At 46.2% G+C, this 23,397-nt stretch overlaps 1 protein-coding gene across 1 annotated transcript in view; it reads right to left on the bottom strand.

Moving 5' to 3' along the window:
* Nucleotides 1-20,073, bottom strand: part of MAP2K6 (mitogen-activated protein kinase kinase 6) — a 106,291-nt gene extending 86,218 nt beyond the window's left edge. The window contains exon 1 of the mRNA XM_061392985.1: nucleotides 19,766-20,073. Coding sequence (XP_061248969.1) covers nucleotides 19,766-19,781 — 16 coding nt within the window. The 5' untranslated portion in view covers nucleotides 19,782-20,073. The remainder of the gene's footprint in view (nucleotides 1-19,765) is intronic.
* Between the last annotated feature and the right edge of the window lie 3,324 nt (nucleotides 20,074-23,397).

Below are 23,397 nucleotides of genomic sequence, written 5' to 3' on the forward strand. Positions count from 1 at the left end.
AACCTTTCCTTTGAGCTCTTGTTAAATCACAAATGTTGGTACACACGCACGTTCCCTCATTAGAACGTGAGCTTCTTTCAAGTTGGAATCACCTCTCTGCACCTTCCCAGGTGCCGTGAACCACACCAAGAAGCATCTAACACGTGGTCAGGGGATGATTAGGTGGATGAATGACTGTGTGCAGGACTGAACAGACCCATTCCGTCATCTGATGACCAACGGAATGAGCAGAGGTCCTGACTTCTGGGCCTGGCGCTCGTGTATTTTTAATCTTTAGGACTCAGGAGTCAGTTTCTGTCTTCATGGGGTGAATGTAAGGGCTCTCCAGAGAGGCATAGGTTGGCTTAGCACCAAGATGCACCCAGGATGCTAACAACAGCCCACTCGAGAGTCAGGAGACCTGTCCTCCTGACCTAATACACTATGACCTTGGATTTCCCAATGACTTAACCCTCTGGATCATAATTGCCTCATCTATAAAGTGAAGAGGAACTAAAGAGCCTCTTGATGAGAGTGAAAGAGGAGAGTGAAAAGGCTGGCTTAAAACTCAACATTCAAAACACTAAGATCATGGCATCCAGTCCCATCACTTCGTGGCAGATAGATGGGGAGAAAAGTAGAAACAGTGACAGATTTTATATTCTTGGGCTCCAAAATCACTGCAGATGGTGACTGCAGCCATGAAATTAAAAGTCGCTTGCTCCTTGGAAGAAAAGCTATGACAAACCAAGACAGCATATTAAAAAGCAGAGATACCACTTTGCTGACAAACGTCCATATTGTCAAAGCTATGGTTTTTCCAGTAGTCATGTACAGATGTGAGAGTTGGATCACAAAGAAGGCTGAGTGCCAAAGAATCAATACTTTTGAATCATGGTGCTGGAGAATACTCTTTGAGAGTCCCTTGGACTGCAAGGAGATCAAACCAGTCCATCTGAAAGGAAATCAGCCCTGACTATTCATTGGAAGGACTGATGCTGAAGCTCCAGTACTTTGGCCACCTGATGCAAAAGCTGATTCATTGGAAAAGATCCTGATGTTGGGAAAGACTGAAGGCAAGAGGGGAAGGAGGGGGGAGTGGGTGAGATGGCATCACCGACTCAGAGGACACGAGTTTCAGCAAACTCCAGGAGAGACTGAAGGACGGGGAAGCCTGGCGAGCTGTGGTCCACCGGGTCACATAGAGTCAGACACGACTGAGCAAATGAACAGCAGCAGCTCAAAGGGAAGCGCTTGGCCGATGGTGTCTAGGGTCCCGACTAGACATGATCACCGTGGTTCCAAACTCTTCACGTTCCGCCGGTGTCTCTCTACCGCCCAGACCCTGTCCACATACACTTGGCCAACTGTCACAACAGTGGAAAGTTAATCTTGTATTTATCTCTCAGCCACTGGAGAGCATCACAGCGCCTTTTCTGTGCCGTTTATCAGTTCAAGGGCATCGACTCAGTAGCACCAGATGGTATTAGTGATCTTTTCACTGCTCACTTGGGCTCCTTACAAAGGCAACCAGCAACAGGACAAAGGATAGCATATACGGTCTGAGCCTTTTCCACCCATAGACAATATAAGCGAATATCAATAGACACAGCTCCTTCCTGAATAACCAAGTTCTCCATTGTTCATACCATGCAAGTTTTAAAAATATCACCCAAACATAAACTGCCACAGGTCACACTACTGTCAAAGCTTCACTCGAGTTTAAGGCTAAGCAGCTGCATTCACTGTTCTCATTTGCTCGTGTATTTCCTGCCTCGTGCTGTCAGTGCACGGGCCTCACTTGCATCCCTACCTCGTGGGCAGCGGGCCCTGTGTTTTCTCCTCATGCTCCTTGTGCACAAGAACAGCTAGCTCAGATCCAGCTTCTCATCTTCCGAATTTTTTTTTCCCTTTGGCAAAACAGAGAGTCTGATCTCAGACCAGAGACGGTAACGAGTCAAAGAATGGTGGGGACTCAGCTACAGTGACAGAGATGCTGGGCTGGCAGCTCTTCTAAACCCCATGCCTACTGATAAGGTACCAACGCCTCATCTGCAGGGGAAAACAGTAAAGACTCTTGGGAAAAAGCAGAATGAGGGTCCCGGGGTAGGGAGAGACAGAGGAGGGGACTCAGAAATGCCTTCCTCAGTTCCTACAGGCTCAGCGGTACCTCCTTAATAAAGACTCTTTGATTTGAGGTAGAAGTAACCACACAAATACACAAACACATACAGACCTGCAATCATTCCGCCTGAATTTCTGCATCCACTCTTGCTGGGTCATAAGCATCTCTCCACTGAAGCTCTCATTCTCCATCATCACAGTTGCACCAGGCGGGCACCTGTGACGTCAGCTCTCCTCTTTTCATTGTTCAATAGAGTGTTTCTGTTTTTCACTATTTTCACAGGGCGGTTACATAGTGAAAAACACAAGACTGTGGAATTTCAGTGAACCAGACTCAAATCCCAGCACTGCAAACCACCAACGGTAGGATCCTGGGCAACTTATTAACATGAGTTCCAGTTTCCTCCTTTGCAAAATGGGGATAATTCTACCTGCCTCTTGGGTTTTTTTGAATATTAGTGCTAATAAGTTTGGTGCTTATTACAAACCCTTGCACAAGGTAGGCATCAAAAAAATCACTCCCTACTGAGGATGGAGTGTCATAAATGGGAATGAAAGTGTCTAGGTCGCAGAGTAGGACACAACGGAAGCTAGAAATCCGCAACCCCCATATTAGCCTAGCTTAAGGTGCCCCGTGAGGCCCTTTTTAGAACAGAAAAGCAGCACAAACTTTCGTCCAGAAGTTGGATTTCTTATTCCCAGATTTGCCTTGGAACGGCTATTTTTGGCTTCACCACGTCGTGGCACGCGGGATCTTAGTTCCCTGACCGGGGATGGAACCCGAGACCCCCGCATTGGAAGCACAGAGTCTTAACCACTGGACCGCCAGGGACGTCCCTGCCTCGGAAGCGGATGACGAGGAGTCAGGGCTGCTTGCTCACATGAGGCCGTATTCACTTCCTGATCGGAGATGGAAAATCGGAGGCCGGTTTCAGTCCTAGAACCAGAGTCCTGAGCATCCAGTGGCTTCCCCACTTCCTGTTTCCCTCTGAGCCTGTTGGTCCCGCGTCAGAGCCCTGTGCAGGCGCTCGGTGGGGAGACGATCCCGGGCCTCAACAAGCCGCAGACGCGTTCCAGGCGCTCCTTTCCCGCGTATTCGTCCAACCCGGCTGCACGGGCCGCCGGGAAGGCAAGACCACACCACGGCCAGGTGGACCGAGACTGCTGCGAAGCTGCCGGCAACAGGCGAGGCGGACGCTCGGTTCTCAGCTGCAGCACGCGTGTGCTCAGTCGCTTCGGTCCTGACCGAATCTGTGCGGCCCCACGGACTGTAACCTGCCAGGCTCTTCTGTCCACGGGATTCTCCAGGCAAGAACACTGGAGTGGGTTGCCATGCCCTCCTCCAGGGGATCTTCCTAACCCAGAGATCGAACCCACGTCTCCTGCTTTGGCAGGCGGGTTCTTTACCATTAGCGCCACCTGGGCAGCGCCAAGAGCCAACAAAAATGCACAGGCGAGCTGGACTTCTTCACCCTAGGTCCTCAGGGCGTCTCCGTCTCTGATCCCTGCTTCCCAACTGACGGCCCTGTTGAGTATTTCCTTGTTCCCTTCCATCGTCACTCACCTAACTCTCGCCTTACCGCCACACCCTCCTGCCCACCTGTCCCCTTTCTGTTGGATCACCTGCCCCCAGACCCTGCACCCAGCTCTGGGGGAGGTCTTACCTTCCTGTGGCTTGTTCTGGGTGCCCCCTGGCCCCACCCCATCAGCAGGGTGCCCCCATGGCAGCACAAGGACAGATGACGGACATCTGTCCTAACCTGGGGGGAAGTCCCTTTCCCCTGACCTTCCCCTGCCACCTCATCTAACACATCCTGACCATTTCATCCTTTACTGTCCCCTCTTCCTGAAACTGGTCCTGGTACTCTGAGTCAAAATTCTATGCTAAACATACTCAGAACCACATCAAGAAAATAAAACTGCCTATTAACATGAATGAGCTTCCCAGGTGGCTCAGTGGTTAAGAATCCGCCTGCCAGTGCAGGAGACATGGGTTCAATCCCTGTGTCCGAAAGATCCCCTGGAGGACGGCATGGCAGCCCACTCCAGTGTTCTTGCCTGGAGAATCCCAGGGACAGAGAAGCCTGGGGGCTGCGGTCCGTCGGGTCGCACGGATTCGGACATGACTAAACAACAATTAACAGGAATAAATAGACACACAAGTTGAAAAGACTTCTTGTTAACAATCAATATTGGAAGAGCTTGGTAACACTCGAGTAGTACTTTTTTTTAAGGCTTACAGGCCTTTGCTAAAAATAAGCTTTGCCTGGCTGCAGATCCTTGGTTCTTACTCACTCCCAGTCCCTCTTAAGCTTTGTTCCGTGAGGACTGGAACCGTTTGTTACAAAGCAGGATATGCCCCAACTCCCCAGGCCCACCTCTACGTCTGCACACGGAAGGGCCTGGGACGACCTCTGACAGGGTCACCCTGCCGGTCTCGTCATCACCACCAGGCACGATTTAAGTTTGGGGAATCAAGACAGCAACAGCGCGTGTGTGTGTGGGCTCCACCTTCACACACACACCTCCCCCCACTCCCCTAATTTAGAAGAATCCAGTCTGTCACTAATGACAGAAAATCAGACGAAACAGCAGGTAGTGGGCTCAGGGACCACAGGGCAAGTCTCCCATCTTACTCGCTGATTCTTGCAAAAAGCACCAAACCCGAAGTTCTGTTCTGCCAAGGTGGCATCCCCCCCAGACCCACAGGCTCTCCCCCAGGAGGGTGCCCTCTCCTGCCTCTGCACCTCGTACCAGAACGGACACTCGAGTCATATGCCGTAGCGTTAACCTGCTGACACGCTCGTCTTCTCATGCTGTGGACTGAACTGTGGCCCTTCCCCCAAGTTGCTGACGCCCAGCACCTCAGAAAGGGAGAATTTCTCTGACAGAGCAATTGGGCGGTTGCATATATCATCAATGGACATGAGTTTGAGCAAACTCTGGGAGTGCTGAAGGACAGGGAAGCCTGGTGGGCTGCAGTCCCTGGGGTCGCAAGGAGTGGGATATGACTGAGCAACTGAACCACAACAAATATATCATCAAAATGAGTCACACAGGATTAGGGTGAACTTCCAACCCAACAGGACTGACGCGTGGATAAAAAGAAGAAATTTGACAAAGGCACCTCCATGGGAGAAGTCCAGGCAACAATGAAGGCAAGGATCTGGGAGCTGCTTCTAGGAGCCAAGCAATGCCAAAGACCCCCGGCAAGCCCCCAGAAGCAGAGCGGACAGTCCCTGGTTAGTTCTCAGAAGGAATCTACCCTGCTGACACCTGAATCTCAGACTTCCCGCCCCCAGAACCGAGAGACAACGCGTTTCTGTTGTGCAAGTCACCCCATCAGCGGTACTCCATTACAGCGGCCCCTGCAAACCAACACATCCCCCCAGTCGGTGAGCTTCTTGAAGGTAGAGATGGAAATCTAGCTGACTTTGTAGTCACCGAGCCCAGGGCAAGCTGCAGATTATTTATATAATTCTTCAATAATGCATGTTAAAGTCAACCATGAAATATCAATACCTGGCCCTCGGCCTCCCACACGCAGTCTCATCCACCTGAGGTCTTATCCTTAGACATGTCACATCAGAAAAGAAAGACTGAAATGTAACTTGAAAAAACATCATCCTACCCTAAACGTGGACTTCCCAGATGGCTCAGCGGTAAAGAACCCGCCTGCCAATGCAGGAAACGCAGGTTCCATCCCTAGATCAGGAAGATCCCCAGGAGGAGGAAATGGCAACCCACTCCAGTATTCTTGCCCGGGAAATCCCATGGACACAGAAGTCTGGCAGGCTACAGTCCACAGGGTTGCAAAAGAGTTGGACACGACTTTGCGACTAAAAAATAACAACCCTGACATATCCAAATTTCCATCTCATTCTTAAATCAATTTCAGAATTAAATCTACATGTTCCCCCTTCTTTATCTATAAAAATAGAAGCTTACTCAGGAGCAAAGTCCCAAGCAAGGAGACTTGGCAAGCCACCTGCGGGAGATCACAGACCTGGCAGGTCCTATCCCCCTGGTCGGGTCACGTGGTCTCTTTTAACTGCTCAGCAAGGTGACGACGCACAAGCTGCCCCATGGTTTTCCTGACTCAGACTAGGGGGCGGGCAGGGGGGCAGTGATCAACCCACCCACCTACGCCACTCCACAGACCATGAGTTGACTGAAGTCACCGAGGAGAAAGAAGCTGACTCAGTACTTACTACACCGAGAAATAGTCTATTGTGAACTCCAGAGCTGTAGGCCGCTGTGTTTGTCAAACCAAGATAATGAAAGAAAAAAAACGAATGTAACCTAACAATTGTATGGAAATGCCAACTGTATTAAATATATTGCTCTTTTACATGGAATTTTCCTGAAATTAAAAACACACACAAAAAATGTATGAACTCCCTGGCCAGCCCCTGGTATCAGGCTTGAGTAAGTAAGTTTGGTAAAACAAAGAACTTTCTAGAGCATTTCTCCTCAGGTCAAAGTAAAAGGGGGCATCTCTGGTGGCTCAGTGGTAAAGAACCTCCCTGCCAATGTAGGAGACAAGGGTTCAGTCCCCGGGTTGGGAAGATTCCCTGGAGGATGGCAACCCACTCCAGTATTCTTGCCTGGAGAATTCCATGGTCAGAGGAGCCTGGCGGGCTACAATCCAGGGGGTCACAAAGAGTCAGACACGCCTGAGCGACTAACACTTTCACTTTTCAAAAGTAAAAGGCGAATTCGAAGGATGTTTTTCCTTCTTTTCAACTGCCTTCAGATGATTCTAGAAAAGGGAGAAGGGACTGAGAAATGGAAAAGGCAGGTTGGCAGGTTATAAAAAAATGAAACTGCAGCTGTGGTCATGCTCTGGAAAGTATTCTGTGACCTAGCAAAGACGCTGATTATTGAACCAACAGCTTGCTTATATAATTACACTGTGCCCATAAACCCAGCTGATATGATATACTTGTTTAACTATTAACCTCTAGGTTTCCTGGAGTTTCCACAATCCAAAAAAAAAAAACGCCTAAAAGTATGACATAGGACACGTCTCGCTTGTTAACCTATTGTGATCATAAGCAGTAAGTACAGTATTGAGGTAAGTAGAAAAAGGAAGTTCTTAGAAAACATACATAAGGTCTTCGAAACTCCAGAGACTTTCCTAAGGCCATCTTCTCTTTTTTCATTCTTCTAAGAAATTGTTCGGCCTGTGTTTGTTGTCGTTCAGTCACTAAGTCATGTCCAACTCTTTGTGATCCCGTGGACTCTTTTCAAGGCCTGCCAGGCTCCTCTGTCCATGGGATTTCCCAGGCAAGAATACTGGAGTGGGTTGCCATTCCCTTCTCCAGGGGATCTTCCCTGCCTGGGGATCGAACCCAGGTCTCCTGCATTGTAGGCAGATTCTTTACCGTCTGAGCTAGAGGGAAGCCCCTACGATCTTCTGGAGTTTGCTCAAATTCATGTCCATTGAGTTGGTGATGCCATCTCATCCTCTGTGGCCCCCTTCTCCTTTTTCTTCAATCTTTCCCAGCATCAGGGTCTTTTCCAATGAGTTGGCTCTTCATATCAGGTAGCAAAGGTATTGGGGTTTCAGCTTCAGCATCAGTCCTTCCAGTGACTATTCAGGACTGATTTCCTTTAGGATGGACTGGTTGGATCTCCTTGCTGTCCAAGGGACTCTCAAGAGTCTTCCCCAACACCGCAGTTCAAAAACATCATTTCTTTGGCGCTCAGCCTTCTTTATGGTCCAACTCTCATAGATGACTACTAGAAAAACCATAGCTTTGACTATATAGACCTTTGTCAGCAAAGTGATATCTCTGCTTTCTAATATGCTGTCTAGCTTTGTCATGACATTCTCATTGACTGTGAAAATCTGATTGACACTTACACACTCATGGTAAAAATGTTCCTGATCTCCTCCTCATCTATAAGGCTTTTTAATCCACAGTGTCTATTCTAAGCATATCTAAGATTCTAGCTTGTATTCTACACATTTCTCTGCAATCTTACCTCCCACTAGACTATAAGCTCCTTAAGCAGATGGAGAGAAAGAAAGAGGGTTATGTTTATGGCGAGCTTACTACAGCCCAGTGCCTCAAACCCAGCAGGGGTCTCAATAAATACTGTATAAATAAGCAAATGCCAAGCACTGCCCAAAGCACATCACACACATAGCCTTGCTTAATTTTCTTTTTAATAGCTATGATTTATTGAGTGCTTACTATGTGCCAGGCACTGTTTTAAGTACCTTACAAATATTATCTTTTTAAAAAATATTTATCGATTTATTGATTTCTCCAGGCCTCAGTTGCGGCATGCAGGACCTTTCGTTGTGGCACATGGAATCTAGTTCCCCAACCCGGGCCCCCTGTACTAAGAGCTCAGAGTCTTAGCCAATGGACCACCGGGGAAGTCCCATCTTGCTAAATTTTTTTAACAATGCTGTGAATGTGTCAGTCTCCATTCAGCAGGTCAGGAAATGGAAGGTAAAAATCAAGTAGATTCTTCAAGGCTCCTAGTAAGTTAAAAAATAGAGCAGAGTGCATTTCTGTCTGTTCCACCCAACAAGGTATCTTGAACATAACAGTCAAAATGGTATCCGCTTAGCTGCTTCATTTAAAATGGATAACCAAAAAAAATAAAAAAATAAAAAAATAAAATAAAATGGATAACCAACGAGGACCTGCTGTACAGCTCAGGGATTATGTGGCAGCCTGGATGGGAGGGGAGTTTGGGGGAGAGGGGATACATGTAAACGTCCAGCTGAGTCACTTTGCTGCCCACCTGAAACCATTGACTATAATCCATAGCCGATAAACTATTGTTAATCGGCTATACTCCAATATAAAATAGGGTGTTTTTTTAAAGTTATTTGTTTATATATTATATATTTTAAAGATCACTCTGTATATCGCTATATATAGATAGATATTGATAAATATGGCTTCCCCGTTGGCTCAGACAATAAAGATTCTCCCTGCAGTGCAGGAGACCTGGATTCAATCCCTGGGTCAGGAAGATCCCCTAGAGAAGGGAATGGCAACCCACTCCAGTATTCCTGGGTGGAGAATTCCATGGATAGAGGAGCCTGGCGGGCTACAGTTCATGGGGTCACAAAGAGTCAGACACAACTGAGCAACTAATTCTATCATTATGATAAATATACTTCTGGATATGTTAACAGGAGCAATAGAAACATTTTTTTTAAATACCTAGGAATACGTTTAACTAGAAACCAGCAGAATCTTCTCGGAGAAAATGTTATATTTCTATTGAGGTACATAAAAGAAAACTTAAATAAATCACATATTTATCTTGGGATAAAAGGCTTAAACTTGCAGTAAAGAAGTCAGTTCCAGTTAGACTGATCTATAAATTTAGTAGGACTTGGGAGCTGCAGGTCTGAACCATTCTGCTCCTACTGGTTCTCCAGGTTCTTGCTTCACCCTTATCTCTAACTCATCCTTCCCATGCGGGGTTGGAGGAGGGGGCGCAGAGGAAAGGAATGAATAGCTTGTCCCTGAACACCAGGCCATCCACCCCCAGGGCTTCCTTGGGGATCACAGGAAGTGGCTGGAGCCTGGGTTTGACTGTTCTGCTCTGAGAGAAAGCTGGGAGAGAATTCATCGCCTTGAAAGAAGATTCACACCTGCCTCTTCAACCACACACAAAAAAGAGGAAATTCTGGTTTCTTCCACACCTTCCAGTAGAAAAGGAAAACAGGGAAGATGCAGATTCATTCACAGTTCCAAGGAAACTGTACTTGTCACATCTACATAGAAACAACCAAGACAAAAGGAAATCACTAACTCAACAAGGCATTAGTCCTCTACTGAGATATGTTGCCAGACTGGATGCCTTTTTCTTACTGTTTTAAAGCAATTTCACTTCGATGTGCACAGAAACACATAAGGTTTAGATCTGCTTAGTTACAGACTCTAAGACAGGTAACGGAATCACCATTCATTACTGCTGCTGCTGCTGCTAAGTCGCTTCAGTCGTGTCCGACTTTGTGCGACCCCATAGACGGCAGCCCACGAGGCTCCGGTCCCCGGGATTCTCAAGCAAGAACAATGGAGTGGGTTGCCATTCATTACTGACGCTCAACAAATTTCTGTCTACTGGTCTGTACACACCAGTGTGTCAGTAGACCAAGCATAACCAGCTTCCTTTAACCAATGGGCAGTTTGTACTTGGAATTCCACCTGAACTCTCAGGATGAGTCAGACTCAATATTTTAGGCTTAAAGGAACATCTCAAAAGGAAGCTATCCACAGGGAAACACCGGTCAGCCCCTCCTAATGACAACACGTGACCCTGGTGTGCACAAGTTCCCACGGAACCCATCCATGCTTTCTGTCTCCAACCATGTCTTCCAGGTAATGGGTTCAGACATTTATGATGGAGTGGCCCCTCAAGTGGAGGAGCCAGGAAATCAGGTGCTGGGGTCACACAGACCGTGATTAAAGCTCTGCTCTGTCACAATCAACCATGACATTTAACCTCTGGCCTCAGGTGCTCATATACAAAATGGGGCATCATCACATCAGGCCCTGCTGAGGTGAGAATGAGATATGTTCATCGCTGAGTGCAGTTATGTGGAATATGAAAGCCTCCACAGTGATGCTACCATCTTGGATCACAGGAATGACAGCACTTCCTTGTAGGGGGCTAAAGCAGACCTCACTTTGGAGACGATGAGCAATCTGGGCTCAACCATCCAAAGCAACTCTGTCTTCACATTACCTCCTTCCATGTCGTCCCCTTCCCTCATTTCCAGAACCTTTGCCAGGACCTTCCCTGATAAATATTAATACACAACCTCAAATATTAATACACAGCGACTCAAAGCAACAGGATCCTCACACACAAAACGCAACTGTCCATCCAGATTTGGGGGAGCTCAAATGAGAAAATGGGCTTCCCAGGTGGCATCAGCGGTCAAGAATCTGCCTGCCAACGGAGCCGACGTAGGAGACGGGTTCAGTCCCTGGGTCAGGAAGATCCCTGGAGAAGGAAATGGCAACCCACTCCACTATTCTTTCCTGGAGAATCCCATGGACAGGGGAGCCTGGCGGGCTACAGTCCAGGGGGTCGCCATGAGTCAGACACGATTGAGTTACTGAGCGCGAGCCCAGGTGGGACAGTGGCTCCAGCCTTTGCAGGAGGCGATAACCTGCCCGGGTGAGACGGATGATGACGGAAGGAGGGTCCTGTCCTTGGCCACACAAAAGACATGATGGCAGCCCTGAGCTGTGTCACGATACCAACCCAAAAAGCCAGGCAGTGTGGGAGCATGCCTTGGTTTTAGTTCATTGGCTTTTTGCGCAAAATGTGGGACAAAGAAGCGGAGGATGAAGGGACCAGGGGAAGACTAATGATCAGTTTCTCAAAGGGGCAGGAAAAGAAAGATGAGAACATAAAAGAAACGCAAAGCAAACAGGAAGAGTGGGGCATAGGGGACAGGACTCGGGATGGGCCAACGAGCCAGGACGCTCAGCCGGGCGGAAATGAGCAATGGCCCACCAGTGTCACAGCTGGGAGAAACGCCACTCAGACGCTTCCTGTGGGCGGGGCCCGAGGCCACCGGCTGCGTCCCGGGTGAGTGGCCATCCAGGTTAACGACTTCCAATTAAAGCCAAAGAGGAATGTAATATGGACCAGGAGTCATCACATGATTGAGGAAAGTCACAAAGGGCAAGGTCACCAAGCTTTTTTTGAAAAGGGCCAGAGAGTCAATATTCTGGGCTCTGCAGGACATGCAGTCTCCATCACAGTGATTCGACTACACAATTGCGGGGAGAAAGCAGCCCTCAACCACACAGAAATGAATGTGCAGACCTGTGTCCCAATAAAACTTTATCGGTAGACACTGACTTCGAATTTTATATAACTTTCTGTGTCATGAAATGTTATTCTTTTTAATTCTTTTTTCCAATCATTGGTAAATGTGTAAACCATTTTGGCTCATAGGCTGGCTGATTCATGTGGATATATGGCAGAAACCAACACGACATTGTGAAGCAATTATCCTTCAATTAAAAATAAATGAATTAAAAAAAAAAAAACAGGTGGGTCCAGATTTGGCCTTCAGGCTGTGGTTTCCTGGCCCCAGTGATGAGCTTCGGCCCTGCAGCCAGACAGGCCAGGCTTTGCATCCTGCCTGGGCTGCCTGCTGGCTTTCCAGCCCGGGGCATGTTAGTGAACTCTCCAAAGCCCCAGAGTCTTCATTTGTAAATTAGCAATAACTGTACCTGTCCTCCTGAGCTTTGCAGGTGGTTCAGTGGTAAAGAATCCACCCGCCAATGCCGGAGACACAGGTTCCATGGCTGGGTCAGGAAGACTCCTTGGAGAAAGAAATGGAAACCCACTCCAGCACTCTTGCCTGGGAAATGCCGAGGACAGAGGAGCCTGGCGGGCTACAGTCCATGGAGTGGCAAAGAGTCAGACACGACTGAGCACATATACGCCTACCTGTCCTGCTGGGATTTAGGTGAAGTTCAAAAGCATAACACCTGAAAAGTGACTGAGAAATAATAAGCGATGAGGATGATGATAGCTCTGGGTAACGGGTGTGGGCTGTGATGGCTTCAGATCTACAGCTAATTGTCTCTGGGGAAAAAAAGAAAAAGTAAGGCTGACCCCAACTCAACTTAAGGATAAATATACAGACTAGAAAATAAAACAGACGAAGAGGGATCCAACAAGAGCCTAGTCAATGGGTGACAGAGGAGGAGATGGTTCGATAGATCATCGGCTCGATGAACATGAGTTTGAGCAAACTCTGGGAGACAGCGGAGGACAGAGCAGCCTGGCGTGCTGCAGTCCGTGCGGTCGCAGAGTCGGACACGACTGAGAGATCGAATAAGGAACAACTCAGAACTAAGTTGACTAAATTATGATGGTTTGTGATAGACTTCGTGTGTGTGTGTGTGTGTGTGTGTGTGTATGTAGGTTATAACGTGAATACCTTTCCACGGCAGAAGGAGGGGGTTTTAGGAACCGTGTACCAAACCATAGGCACTGGCTCACAGGAAGGAAGATATGTGAGGAAGCAGAGCGGGAACAGGACTGAGATGGAGCAAAGCCAGTGGTGGTGGTGGGTCCAGGAGGAGCCTGCTACTGGGGCTTACCCGGGCAGAGGTCCCTGCTTGGTCACAGGGCCGCCAGCTGTTAAGAACTGGCAGCTTATCTCTGACAACCTTTCAGATGCTCGAGTTCAGAGGTGACTTGCCAACCAGCTCCTAAAACCAGCACGGGATGAAGGAATTCACTTCAATCCTATCCCACTGGACTCTCCAGACAACTCATCTTCGTCCTGCATATTTTTTGAGCTGAGTGAGGATCACGCAATCTTTAAACCTGCTTAGACGGCCCAGGCAGGATGACACCTCTTCAGGAATGGTTCAGTTGCTTTTTATGCTATCCTTGTAACTTTCAAATAATCAAGCCAAGATAGAGTGGAGACATCAGTGTGGAAAAGGAAACACAGGAAAACTGCATTATAATTTGATTACCCCACACCTTTTATGGAAAATGATAGAGAGCCCCACTGATGAAAGATACTTGCACTGTCAGACATTCACTGAGCACCTATTGCTCATAAGCTCAAAGAGGCAGAGCTGCAAGATGCAGAAGAAGAAATGTTAGCTACCTAGCAAGAGGCTTTCAGAGATGATCCATAAAAGGCAAACAACTACAGTGGCTATAGTTTGCAGCTGTATAGTGTAGGCACTGGAATTAAAATGAGAGCATTTGCAAAATATCCTTTGGCAGAAAACTGATTAAAGAAAAAAAACCACCACTGTGATCAAGTGTCACAGTTTCACTCGGGTGCAGAAAGCACCTCTGCTGATTCTACTGTCGGCCCTGCCTGCCAGCATGCTTCCCACAAAAACAAACAAAACACAAAAATGTGAAATATCCTCAAGATTCTGGAAAAAATGTTTTATAAATGTGGATTCCTAGTGTTTGTGTGCGGTTGAGTGAAAAGAACACTGGGGCAAAGAATCAGGAGGTGTAAGTCCCACCCATGGCTCGGTCTTCAGGCAAATCACCTTCTTTCAGAGCTTCCGTTCGCTCTTTGTAAAACGAGATGATTAGATTATAAAACTCCTTTCCACAGCTGTACATTCTACTGCTTAATATCAGGTGCATAAATAGGAGAATTGACTAAGGAAGGCTGTATCAGGAAAATGTGAACGGTGACTGACTTGATATAATTTCTGAGGTCATCAAAACAGAGCCTTGCCTTCATTCTTCCAACAAATCTAGCAAAGGAAACCCCTTTTATGATTAGCTGTTACGCATGAAGCTAAAAAAAAAAAAAAAAGAATTATTCTGCCACGATGCGCATAATACAACCCGGTGCTTAGGTAAGAATCACTCATGAAACCAGAGAAAAACTACTTTTGCCTGTAGAGATAACTGAAAATGCACAGATGTCCAGAAGTTAGTAAATTCCAGATGGAATTTAAATCAAATCATTATACTTTTCTTATTATTGTCATCCAGATTTGAATAGCTACAGACAGTAGAACAAAATGAGTCTACAAAGTATATGTTTACTTAAGACATTTTGGTTAAAATTAAAATTAGAACTCACCAGGGAATTAAACTGTTTAGATGCATGAAAGTTGAACCCGGCTTTGAACCCATGATTACCTAAGCTCTGCCATCTTGGAATGTTCTGGCTTAACTCTGAAAATAATCTGATCCCCAAATTAAAATTTTTAAAGACACATTTTATGAGGAAAAAAAATTCCTCATGAAACACAGATGTCAAAAAGAAAAATTCAACTTTTTTATCACTAAAAAAATTCAAATGAGAGTAAAATAGTAACACTTGTTATCAAATTGGCAAAAAAAAAAATTTCAAATTATTATACCCAGGATGAAGGAAAGAGAGCATAACCTTTTTTTTTTTTAAGTTTATATTGGGATATAGTTGATTTATGATGCTGTATCAGTTTTAGATGTCCAGCAAAATGCTTCCGTTATACACATACATGTATCTGTTCCTTTGCAAGTTCTTTTCCCATGTAGGTTACTACAGAGTAGTACATAGAGTTCCCTGTGCTCTGCAGTAGGTCCTTGCTCGTTATCTCTTTTATTTTGTTTATTTTTAAATTGATTTTTATTGGCATGTAGTTGCTTTACAATGTTGCGTTGGCTTCTGCCGTGCAGCCAGGTGAACCAGCCGTGTGCATACGTGCTGCCCCCTCTTCTGGACTTCACTCCCATTTAGGTCACCACCAAGCACTGAGTGTAGACTCGCCTGTGTGCTTCAGGTGGTTCTCCATTTTACATACAGGCGTGTGCATCACCTCTCTGAAGAGTAATCTACATGGCAACATTTACCAGGATGCTTAAAAGGAGCGCGTGAACACTTGCAAACATCACTGGAGAGTAAGAAGCAGTGTTGGCAGCCTGGGGGGGCAGCACTCCCACTCCAAGGGATCCATCCTACAGAGACAGCTGGGCCGACGTACAAACACACGTGTTCAAGGTGTTATAGTCCCGGCAGTATTGTGCACAGCTGTAAAAAAGTGGAACTCTCTGAGAGTCCAACTGGAGACGGATGAAACAGTTACCTTCTTACAAATTAAAATGAGCAACTGCTAAAAAGAAGGAGGAAGCTGTACGTGTATGCCTGTGGAAAGCTCTCCGATGATACACGATCCAGTATAAAGCGAGCTGCGAAATACCACATGCAGTGTAAGAGAGCACGTATGTTCACATGCAGGGAGTCCCCGAAGAGTCAGCAGGAATCGGCTGTGGGTTCTGTGACTCTGAGCGAGTTTTATTTTCTCCTCATGAATTTCTCTTCCACTTGAATTTTTTTTTTCAATGAGTATATATTGTCTTCATAGTAATAAAAGAGTTATTTTTAAAAGGTGAAGAAAAGAATGCAGTATGGGGAAGAATTAGAGATTCGTAACCTGTAGTTCTATGTCCTGGAATTTAGTCAAAGGCCATAGTATATATAATGTCTGAACTGGGACATTTATCACAGCAATGCTCATAACATTGAAAGCCAATAAACATTCATGTTCTATTTAAATAAATTCTAGTATTAGAATTAGATTATTAATGTAGCGATATATTAACTTTGACTATTTCATAGTATTATTGGCAAGTGAACCAAAGGCTCCTAAATCATTTTATAAACATTTTGGATTTATTCATATTCACATATATATCAGAATATGAAAAAAGTCCAAAAGGATATATGCCTAAATGTACACTGCAGTCACTAATGATTCTTGTTTTTCTTTCCTACAATTTCAACTGTTTCTACAATAAAGTATTATTTAGGCACTTTCCTAAGTTTTAAAAATACTCCTTATAGACCTTTCAAACTTTAAGATAATGTAAAGCAGTTATAATGATACTAATCTGTGAAAAACAAAGGAACAAGAATCTCAACCCTTTCCTCCAGCATCAGATTTACCGCCCAGAGACCCCCGGGGAAGCCCTGTTGCTGACCTGCATGTTGTAAAGTCGTGAATGCCACATGGCTACAGAACAAACCCAGGAAGCCCAGGCCACCTCTTCTGATTTTATGTCCTGAGATGCACGAGACTATAAAACAGACTGGCTCAGATTACAGGCTAAGCATGACAAGTCTCTCGGGTACAACTTAACAAAGGAATTTACAGAATGAGAAATGTACACTTTCCATTTCCCAGGCTGGCATGAATTTCAGAAACAAAAAGCCCACAGTAGGGGTGGGTCCCCTGACAGTCCTTGCCTGTCACTGTCCTCTACAGGCTTCTGAACTGTCCCTGACGCACAGTCCCCACGACACAATGTACCTACCACTATTTTAAACAAAGACAAACTAATATTTTTTAAAGGTGAGCCGAGCAGGGGGTGAGAAAAGTGCATTGGTAACAGGGTCCAACTTTTTCTCTCTTTTCAGGTGAACTGGGGGATGCCAGACTCCCTCCCTCTGGCCGTCCCTCCCTCAGATCATTGTGGCTGATAACAATAGTTTTACTCTCTGGGGTAATGTAGATGACACATTTTCCTGTAGCCTGTCTTCCGGTAAAGTGCAGGAATTCCTGCACTCTCTGGGTGCCCTTCCTGTTAACTTACATTTCAGATTTCCTCAAAAGGCATTCTGCCACTTTAATATTTGAAAAATGTCAGCTCAACCCCAGACAGCTAATATAAACAAGCTGAAAAGCCTACCACCTAAAGTTACAACTGTGGAAAACAAAATTTCTTTTTAAGAAATTCTTTCTGGGAATCTCACTGTTGGTGAGGCTGGAGAGGAGTCAGCCAGCCCTCCCAGCTCCCGGGGAGTCTGTAATTCTTTTGCCTCTGCTGTGCCTTAAATTAGAGGTCTGAAAAACCGAATTACAGTGATCTAGAAGGTTCGTAAAGGTCCTTGAATTGAACATGTTGTTAAATTCTTCACTACTATGAGGTTGTAGCCACCTTTTGCTTTTCCTTCATTTCATTTGGTTATAGTATTACAAAGAAGTTTGGTACTGTGAAAAAAAAAAAAAAATCTTGGCCATTTGAGAATACCGTAGCTGAATTAGACCAGGTCCACACTGAAAAGTCCAGGCCAAAAGTCTCTGCCATTTCTGAAATAATCACACACTTCCTTCCATCGAAAAGTTTTCCTTTTGGACAGGAATCCCACGTTCACACCAGAGGCACCGTCCACATGGGATCCAATCAAGACAACCACTTGGATAAACGGGGATGCGTGTGAAGGACTGCCAGCACACGATGTATTATGAGAGCACCCATCATGGAAGAGGGTCACGCTAACTTCTCTGTCAGCTTCCCAACTTCCTCTGCTAGGAGGGAGCTGCCTTAGGAGTGAGCCCCCAAAATTCACAAAGAAACATGACTGAGTTTAAACCCTAAAGTCCAAAGATAAGCTCACTAGAGCACTACCCTCTTGTCTCCCAGAGAGAAGACCACTGCCATCTCTAAATTACAAATGCACCATTTCGCTTCATGATCTAAGCAATTATCTTGCATCCCAATGATATGCATACACGCTCTGTTTCACCAAACACAAGTAAATTCCTTGAATGAAACACTTACACATGAAATATTTTTATATGTCCCCAAATCCTGTGCCCAACACATACACACACATATATACATAGATACACAGCCACTCATATACTAAAATGACCCGAATGCGTGAGTGAATATACAGCAAATACAAAGTAACCAGATGCCATCTCTCTCGTACATCAAAGCCTGGAATGCCCTTTTAAGCTATTATTTCTCTGCTCAATTAGGAGACTGTACTCACAGGTTTTACCAATATTAAGGAACACTGGCACTTCACAATGCCAATTTCTAGGTACTTGGGCGCTCTTAGCTTTTCAGATTTCCATTTTCTCCCAATACCCAGAGGAAGGAAAGAGCCTTACTTTGAATTTTTGAGAATATATGCTACTTCCTTCCTGGGCTGAGATGTATGACTCCCACTCTCATCACACAGAACTAAAAAGTGACACAGCTCCCCAAAGAGCTGCAGGACATGCAGGACACACTTGAACTCCCTGGGACTCACCCACTCACCCTGCGGAGCCCCTCCTCTCCCTGGCGCCCACCTCTCCCTTCCATACATTCTCACAGGGCATGTGCTCTCCCCATGGTCAAGGAGGATTTGTTCTGAAACAAGTCACAGTCTCAGGGCCACCTGATAACATACCCTCAGCTCTATAATGTCACTTCAGGATCTCTATATTTTTAACCCCTCAGCCTAACATTAGGTCTGTAAAATACAACTGTGTAAAAAAAATAAAATTTTTTTTCAAGGAAAAAAAAAACATAAAACAACCATAACCCTGAACTTCTGACCTATGCTAAATATAGGCAATTACACACTTAAAAGATTTCATTATGGTTGTCAATGAAACCGTGCAGTCCCCCCACCTTGGGGTAAAGCTTAGAAGTACAGTTTTTCTCCCAATATTTTCCCTGGAGATGCAAAGCATCTCCCAAATGGGAAAACATAAAACATCGATGTCCTTATTGCTGCTTCTAAATACTGTGAACCAATAAGCAATTAGCGTAAAGTGCAAAATCTCGGAAGAGAAAGACGTCTTGTCTGCTTTTTTGTAAAATGCTATCACTCACCTTCACTTCCTTTAAAAATCAAAAGTTGCTTAATGTTCAGAGCGATATCAATGGAAATGTAGCTAAATACTAGCACCGCAACGGTTCATTCCCAAAGGAATATAAGATTACATTAATTTCCTACTAGTTGAACTCAAGTTTTACCTTTCACCTTCATCTACCGACTTTTTAAAAAGTTCGTATTCCTGTCGCATATAAGATTACCTATTATATCTGTGCATACTACAGAATTTTATAATTATATAAAGCATTGCACATTCAGACGCTACCAACCTGCTCTATCTCTCCTGACTGGGCAAAAGGCAAAAAAGAGCTCAGCAATCCTAGCAGAAGAATGCAAATAACGTCAATGCACAGCTGAACTGCAAGCCCTGCCTTACAGGAACTCTCTGTGTCTGCAAAAAAAAAAAAAAAAAGACACATACTAAACAGGAAATGCAACTGAGCTGTGGAAAACCTCAAACTTAAAAATGCAATCGCCAGGCGTAAATTGCATCCATGCATTCATAAATGCATGCACAACCCTTTGCATTTTTTGCAAGTAATGCAAATAGGCTCTTACCTTTCGACTGAGACATTTTCCCCTTTCCTTTGATGGGGGAGGGGAGCACAAAAGACTTTGCCTGGCTTCTCTTCTGTAGCTAGTTTTGCAACAAAGATGCAAGCTGCAGGCGTGCAATCTTCATGCAAGTGGAGTTTCTCTTGACCGAGGCAGCAGATGGACTTCCAGGGGATCCAGATGGAAATGCACGCCTTGCAAAGCAGACTGGAAAGTGATTTTTCCCCCAGTTGCAACGTTAGGGAAGGCTGTGCTGCAGCTACATGATGGGCCAGGGCTGGCAGCTAAAAGCTCCAAACTTGGAACTGAGTATCTTAGTGCGCAGACGTCCTTCCTGCGAAGGGCGCGGGGGCCGCTGGGAAGTGTAGTTCCTGCGCGGAGTCCGTGGGGCTCTGACTTCAGGACACGTGGTCGCGCGGGTCGCTGCGCGGGAAGATTGGAGGCGGCAGAGCTTGCGTCCAGGTAAACAAGTTGGACACGCACTCGGTACCCGGTGATGGGAGAAGCCGGGCAAGGCCGAGGGGAGCGGGCATCTGTGTTCTCTAAAAACCCCTGAAACAGCAGCTAAAAAACATTGGTTTGGCTGAAAACCACTCGGCCGGCTCAGAAAGTCAGTTTCGGGCTTCACGTGTTTGCAGGGCAGTACCAGTTGGACGGTTCCTGCCTGAAGACGTTTCTCTTCCCCCACCTCAAACGTCCATTTTTAAAAAACCTTTTTCTTGCCTGGAGAATTCGCTGGTGATTTGGCCAGGGGGAGGTGGCTGCAGAGAAGATGCAAAGTTTTATTTAGTAAGCAGAGGTCCAGGTCGCTTTGGGGAATCTGAAATTCAGTGCTGGGGCAGGGTGGAGGCGGGGGGGGCGGGGGCGGTGCGGAGTTCTCATTTCTGGAAGGATCACGGAGGAAGTTCTGCTTTTTATGTGTCAAAGCAAACTTTATCAGAGTTAAATTGCTTAGATGTTGTTTCTCACCTGAAGGGGTCTAGGAAAGTCCCCTGGCCTCAGGGAGAAAGTGGGTGGTCATGCTGTATTAACAGTCAGATGTCTCGGATTTGTTCAGCAGAGTTTACCGAGTTTTGTTGAAACACTGGAGTGTGCCAGGCCCTCTCCAGGACCTGGGGTCAGCCGGTAATGCTCACAGCTAGGAGCTGGACAGCAGGTGGGCAGAGATGTAGCCCCTTCTCAGGGATGGGACATTCCTTGCAAGTGAGCTCAGCCCGCTTCACTGCGTGGACCGGACTCAGAAAGGTGCTTTTCAGGTCCAGGGTGGAACTGAGAGTGTGAACCTCCTGAGGCGTGAACAAGCACAGTGGACAGCTGCGTGTCATGTCCAACTCTCTGACCCCGGACTGCAGCCCGCCAGGCACCCCTGTCCATGGGATTCTCCAGGCAAGAACCCTGGAGCGGGCTGCCATGCCCTCCCTCCTCCAGGGGATCTTCCCCACCCAGGGATCAAACCTGCGTCTCCTGCATTGCAGACAAATTCTTTCCCGGCTGAGCCATCAGGGAAGCCAGGTGGGCATCTGAAGCAGCCCTGTTTAGGAGAGGGCAAGGAAGCCTGTCTACACTGCATGCAGACGTGGGAGTGGGTGGGATTCACAGCGGGGGCCAAGCCAGAGGCTTGGGCTTTATTCTGCAGGTACTTAGGAGCTGGTGAAACGGCTTTGGAAAGGGATGTAACTGAATCAAAGCTTTGTTTTAAGAAGGTAAATATGCCCTCAATGATCAAGATTTGAAGCCAGGAGAAGCTAGGGCTAGGTCAAGTTGGTAGCGAAAGGCAAAAAGAGGCACTTTGAAACAGAGTTCAGCTGTGTTTGATGACCACTGATGAAAACTATTGGAATTTTATTAAGAATTCTAAGAAGCCAGGGCCTTCTGAGTAATGGATGAATCAGAGGGAAGAAGGCCACCATGTTTCGGCTACAAATCAGCTCTTAAAACAAATATGCAGTAGGTCATGGAGCTAACATCAATTTACTTAAGTTGATCCCCTCTGCTGACATGAATGAGAATTAATCAAGGTCACCTCATGTTCATATTAGCTTCTGGCTCTAAAAGGAAGGCGCTCGGTCCCATGAGCCCAGATACAAAGACTTGCTGTTTTCCTTTCTTCCTTTCTTTCACTATCTTTCTGAGCAAATCCGTACTGTGTATTCCTCCCTTTCTTGCACATACTATCTGAGCCTTCTTGAACCAGCATTTTTCCCCTTAAGTTTCATTTAAGTAGGAGACGCTGTGGGCATGGAGATCCATTTCAGCGCATCCAGTTCACTTTCCCAGGCATTGATGGAGGAGCAGACACAGGCCTGAGCTCACTACCATTTGCATTTTATGTGGTCAGCAGCACTGCTCCCTCTTGAATTGGCCCAGACTCCCTTCTTTCCTGAAGAGCTTGAATCACATCACGTCTGGGGCATTTTGCTGGAGTGGTTGTGCTTGTACTTCCTCTGCTCAGGTGTGCACGGTCCACAGCACGTGGCTTATGTCCTGCAGGTCGGTCTGCCGTTCATATTCCTATAGAGACAGTGATGTGTTTAACAGCCAGTGCGCGCACACACACATACACACACCTGTGCAAAACACCTTTGACCTTTGGTTGTTGTTCAGTCGCTCAGTCGTGTCTGCCTCTTTGTGACCCCGTGAACAGCAGCACGTCAGGCCTCCCTGTCCTTCAGTATCTCCTGGAGTTTGCTCAAACTCATGTCCATCGAGTCAGTGATGCCATCCAACCATCTCTTCCTCTGTCGTCCCCTTCTCCTGCCCTCAGTCTTCCCCAGCACCAGGGTTTTTCCAGTGAGTCTGCTCTTCTTATCAGGTGGCCAAAGTATTGGAGCTTCAGCTTCAACATCAGTCCTTCAAATGAATTTTCACGGTTGATTTCCTTTAGAATCAGGGTTGATTACCTTTGACCATAAATTAAACCATATATATTTTTAAACTTTCTGTTTTGTATTGAAGTGTAGCTGATCACAATGTTAGGATAGTTTCAGCTGCACGGGAAAGGGACTCAGCCAACTGTATCCATGTGTCCATTCTCCCCCAAACTCCCTCCCATCCAGGCTGCCACATAACTTGGAGCAGAGTTCCCTCAATGTGATTTACAATTGGCAACATATATTGTTTTTTCTTTGTGGGAAAAACATGCTTTGAATTTCCACAGGGAACTCAGCCTCTCTGCAAAGGCTTGGAGTCCCAGAGGAAAAGTTCTCTTGTCCAGGTGGTAACAGGCTCCCTCCAGCCCCCTCCTGGGTGGAGGAGGAGGTTGTATTGATACATCTGTACGTTTGGGAGCTGTTCCTCTTCTCGGGAGTCTGTGGAGAGTCTGTGGCCGTGCTTCTACCAGAAGAACCCCACCCTTGGTGGTGAGTGTGCAGGCCAGCAGGTGTTTCTCTTCCAGTGACCTGTGCTCCTACTTTGAATTCTTCATCTTTAAAATTTTCTGTGCTTCAGATCTTTCTAGAATATAATGCAGTCTCGAATACAAGAACTCGAGGCAGTCTCTCCCAGCTTCTTGTCACCTTCGAGAGCAATGCCAAACTCTCAAGCTGGGTGTACCTGGCTCCTTGAAGCCTGGGTCCTAGTTCTCTGCAATTCATTCTCACGCTGTGTTGCTGCTACAGGTGTTGCTGCCGGAAGCC

This window comes from Bos javanicus, chromosome 19 (assembly GCF_032452875.1).
Source record: "Bos javanicus breed banteng chromosome 19, ARS-OSU_banteng_1.0, whole genome shotgun sequence".
NCBI lineage: Eukaryota > Metazoa > Chordata > Mammalia > Artiodactyla > Bovidae > Bos > Bos javanicus.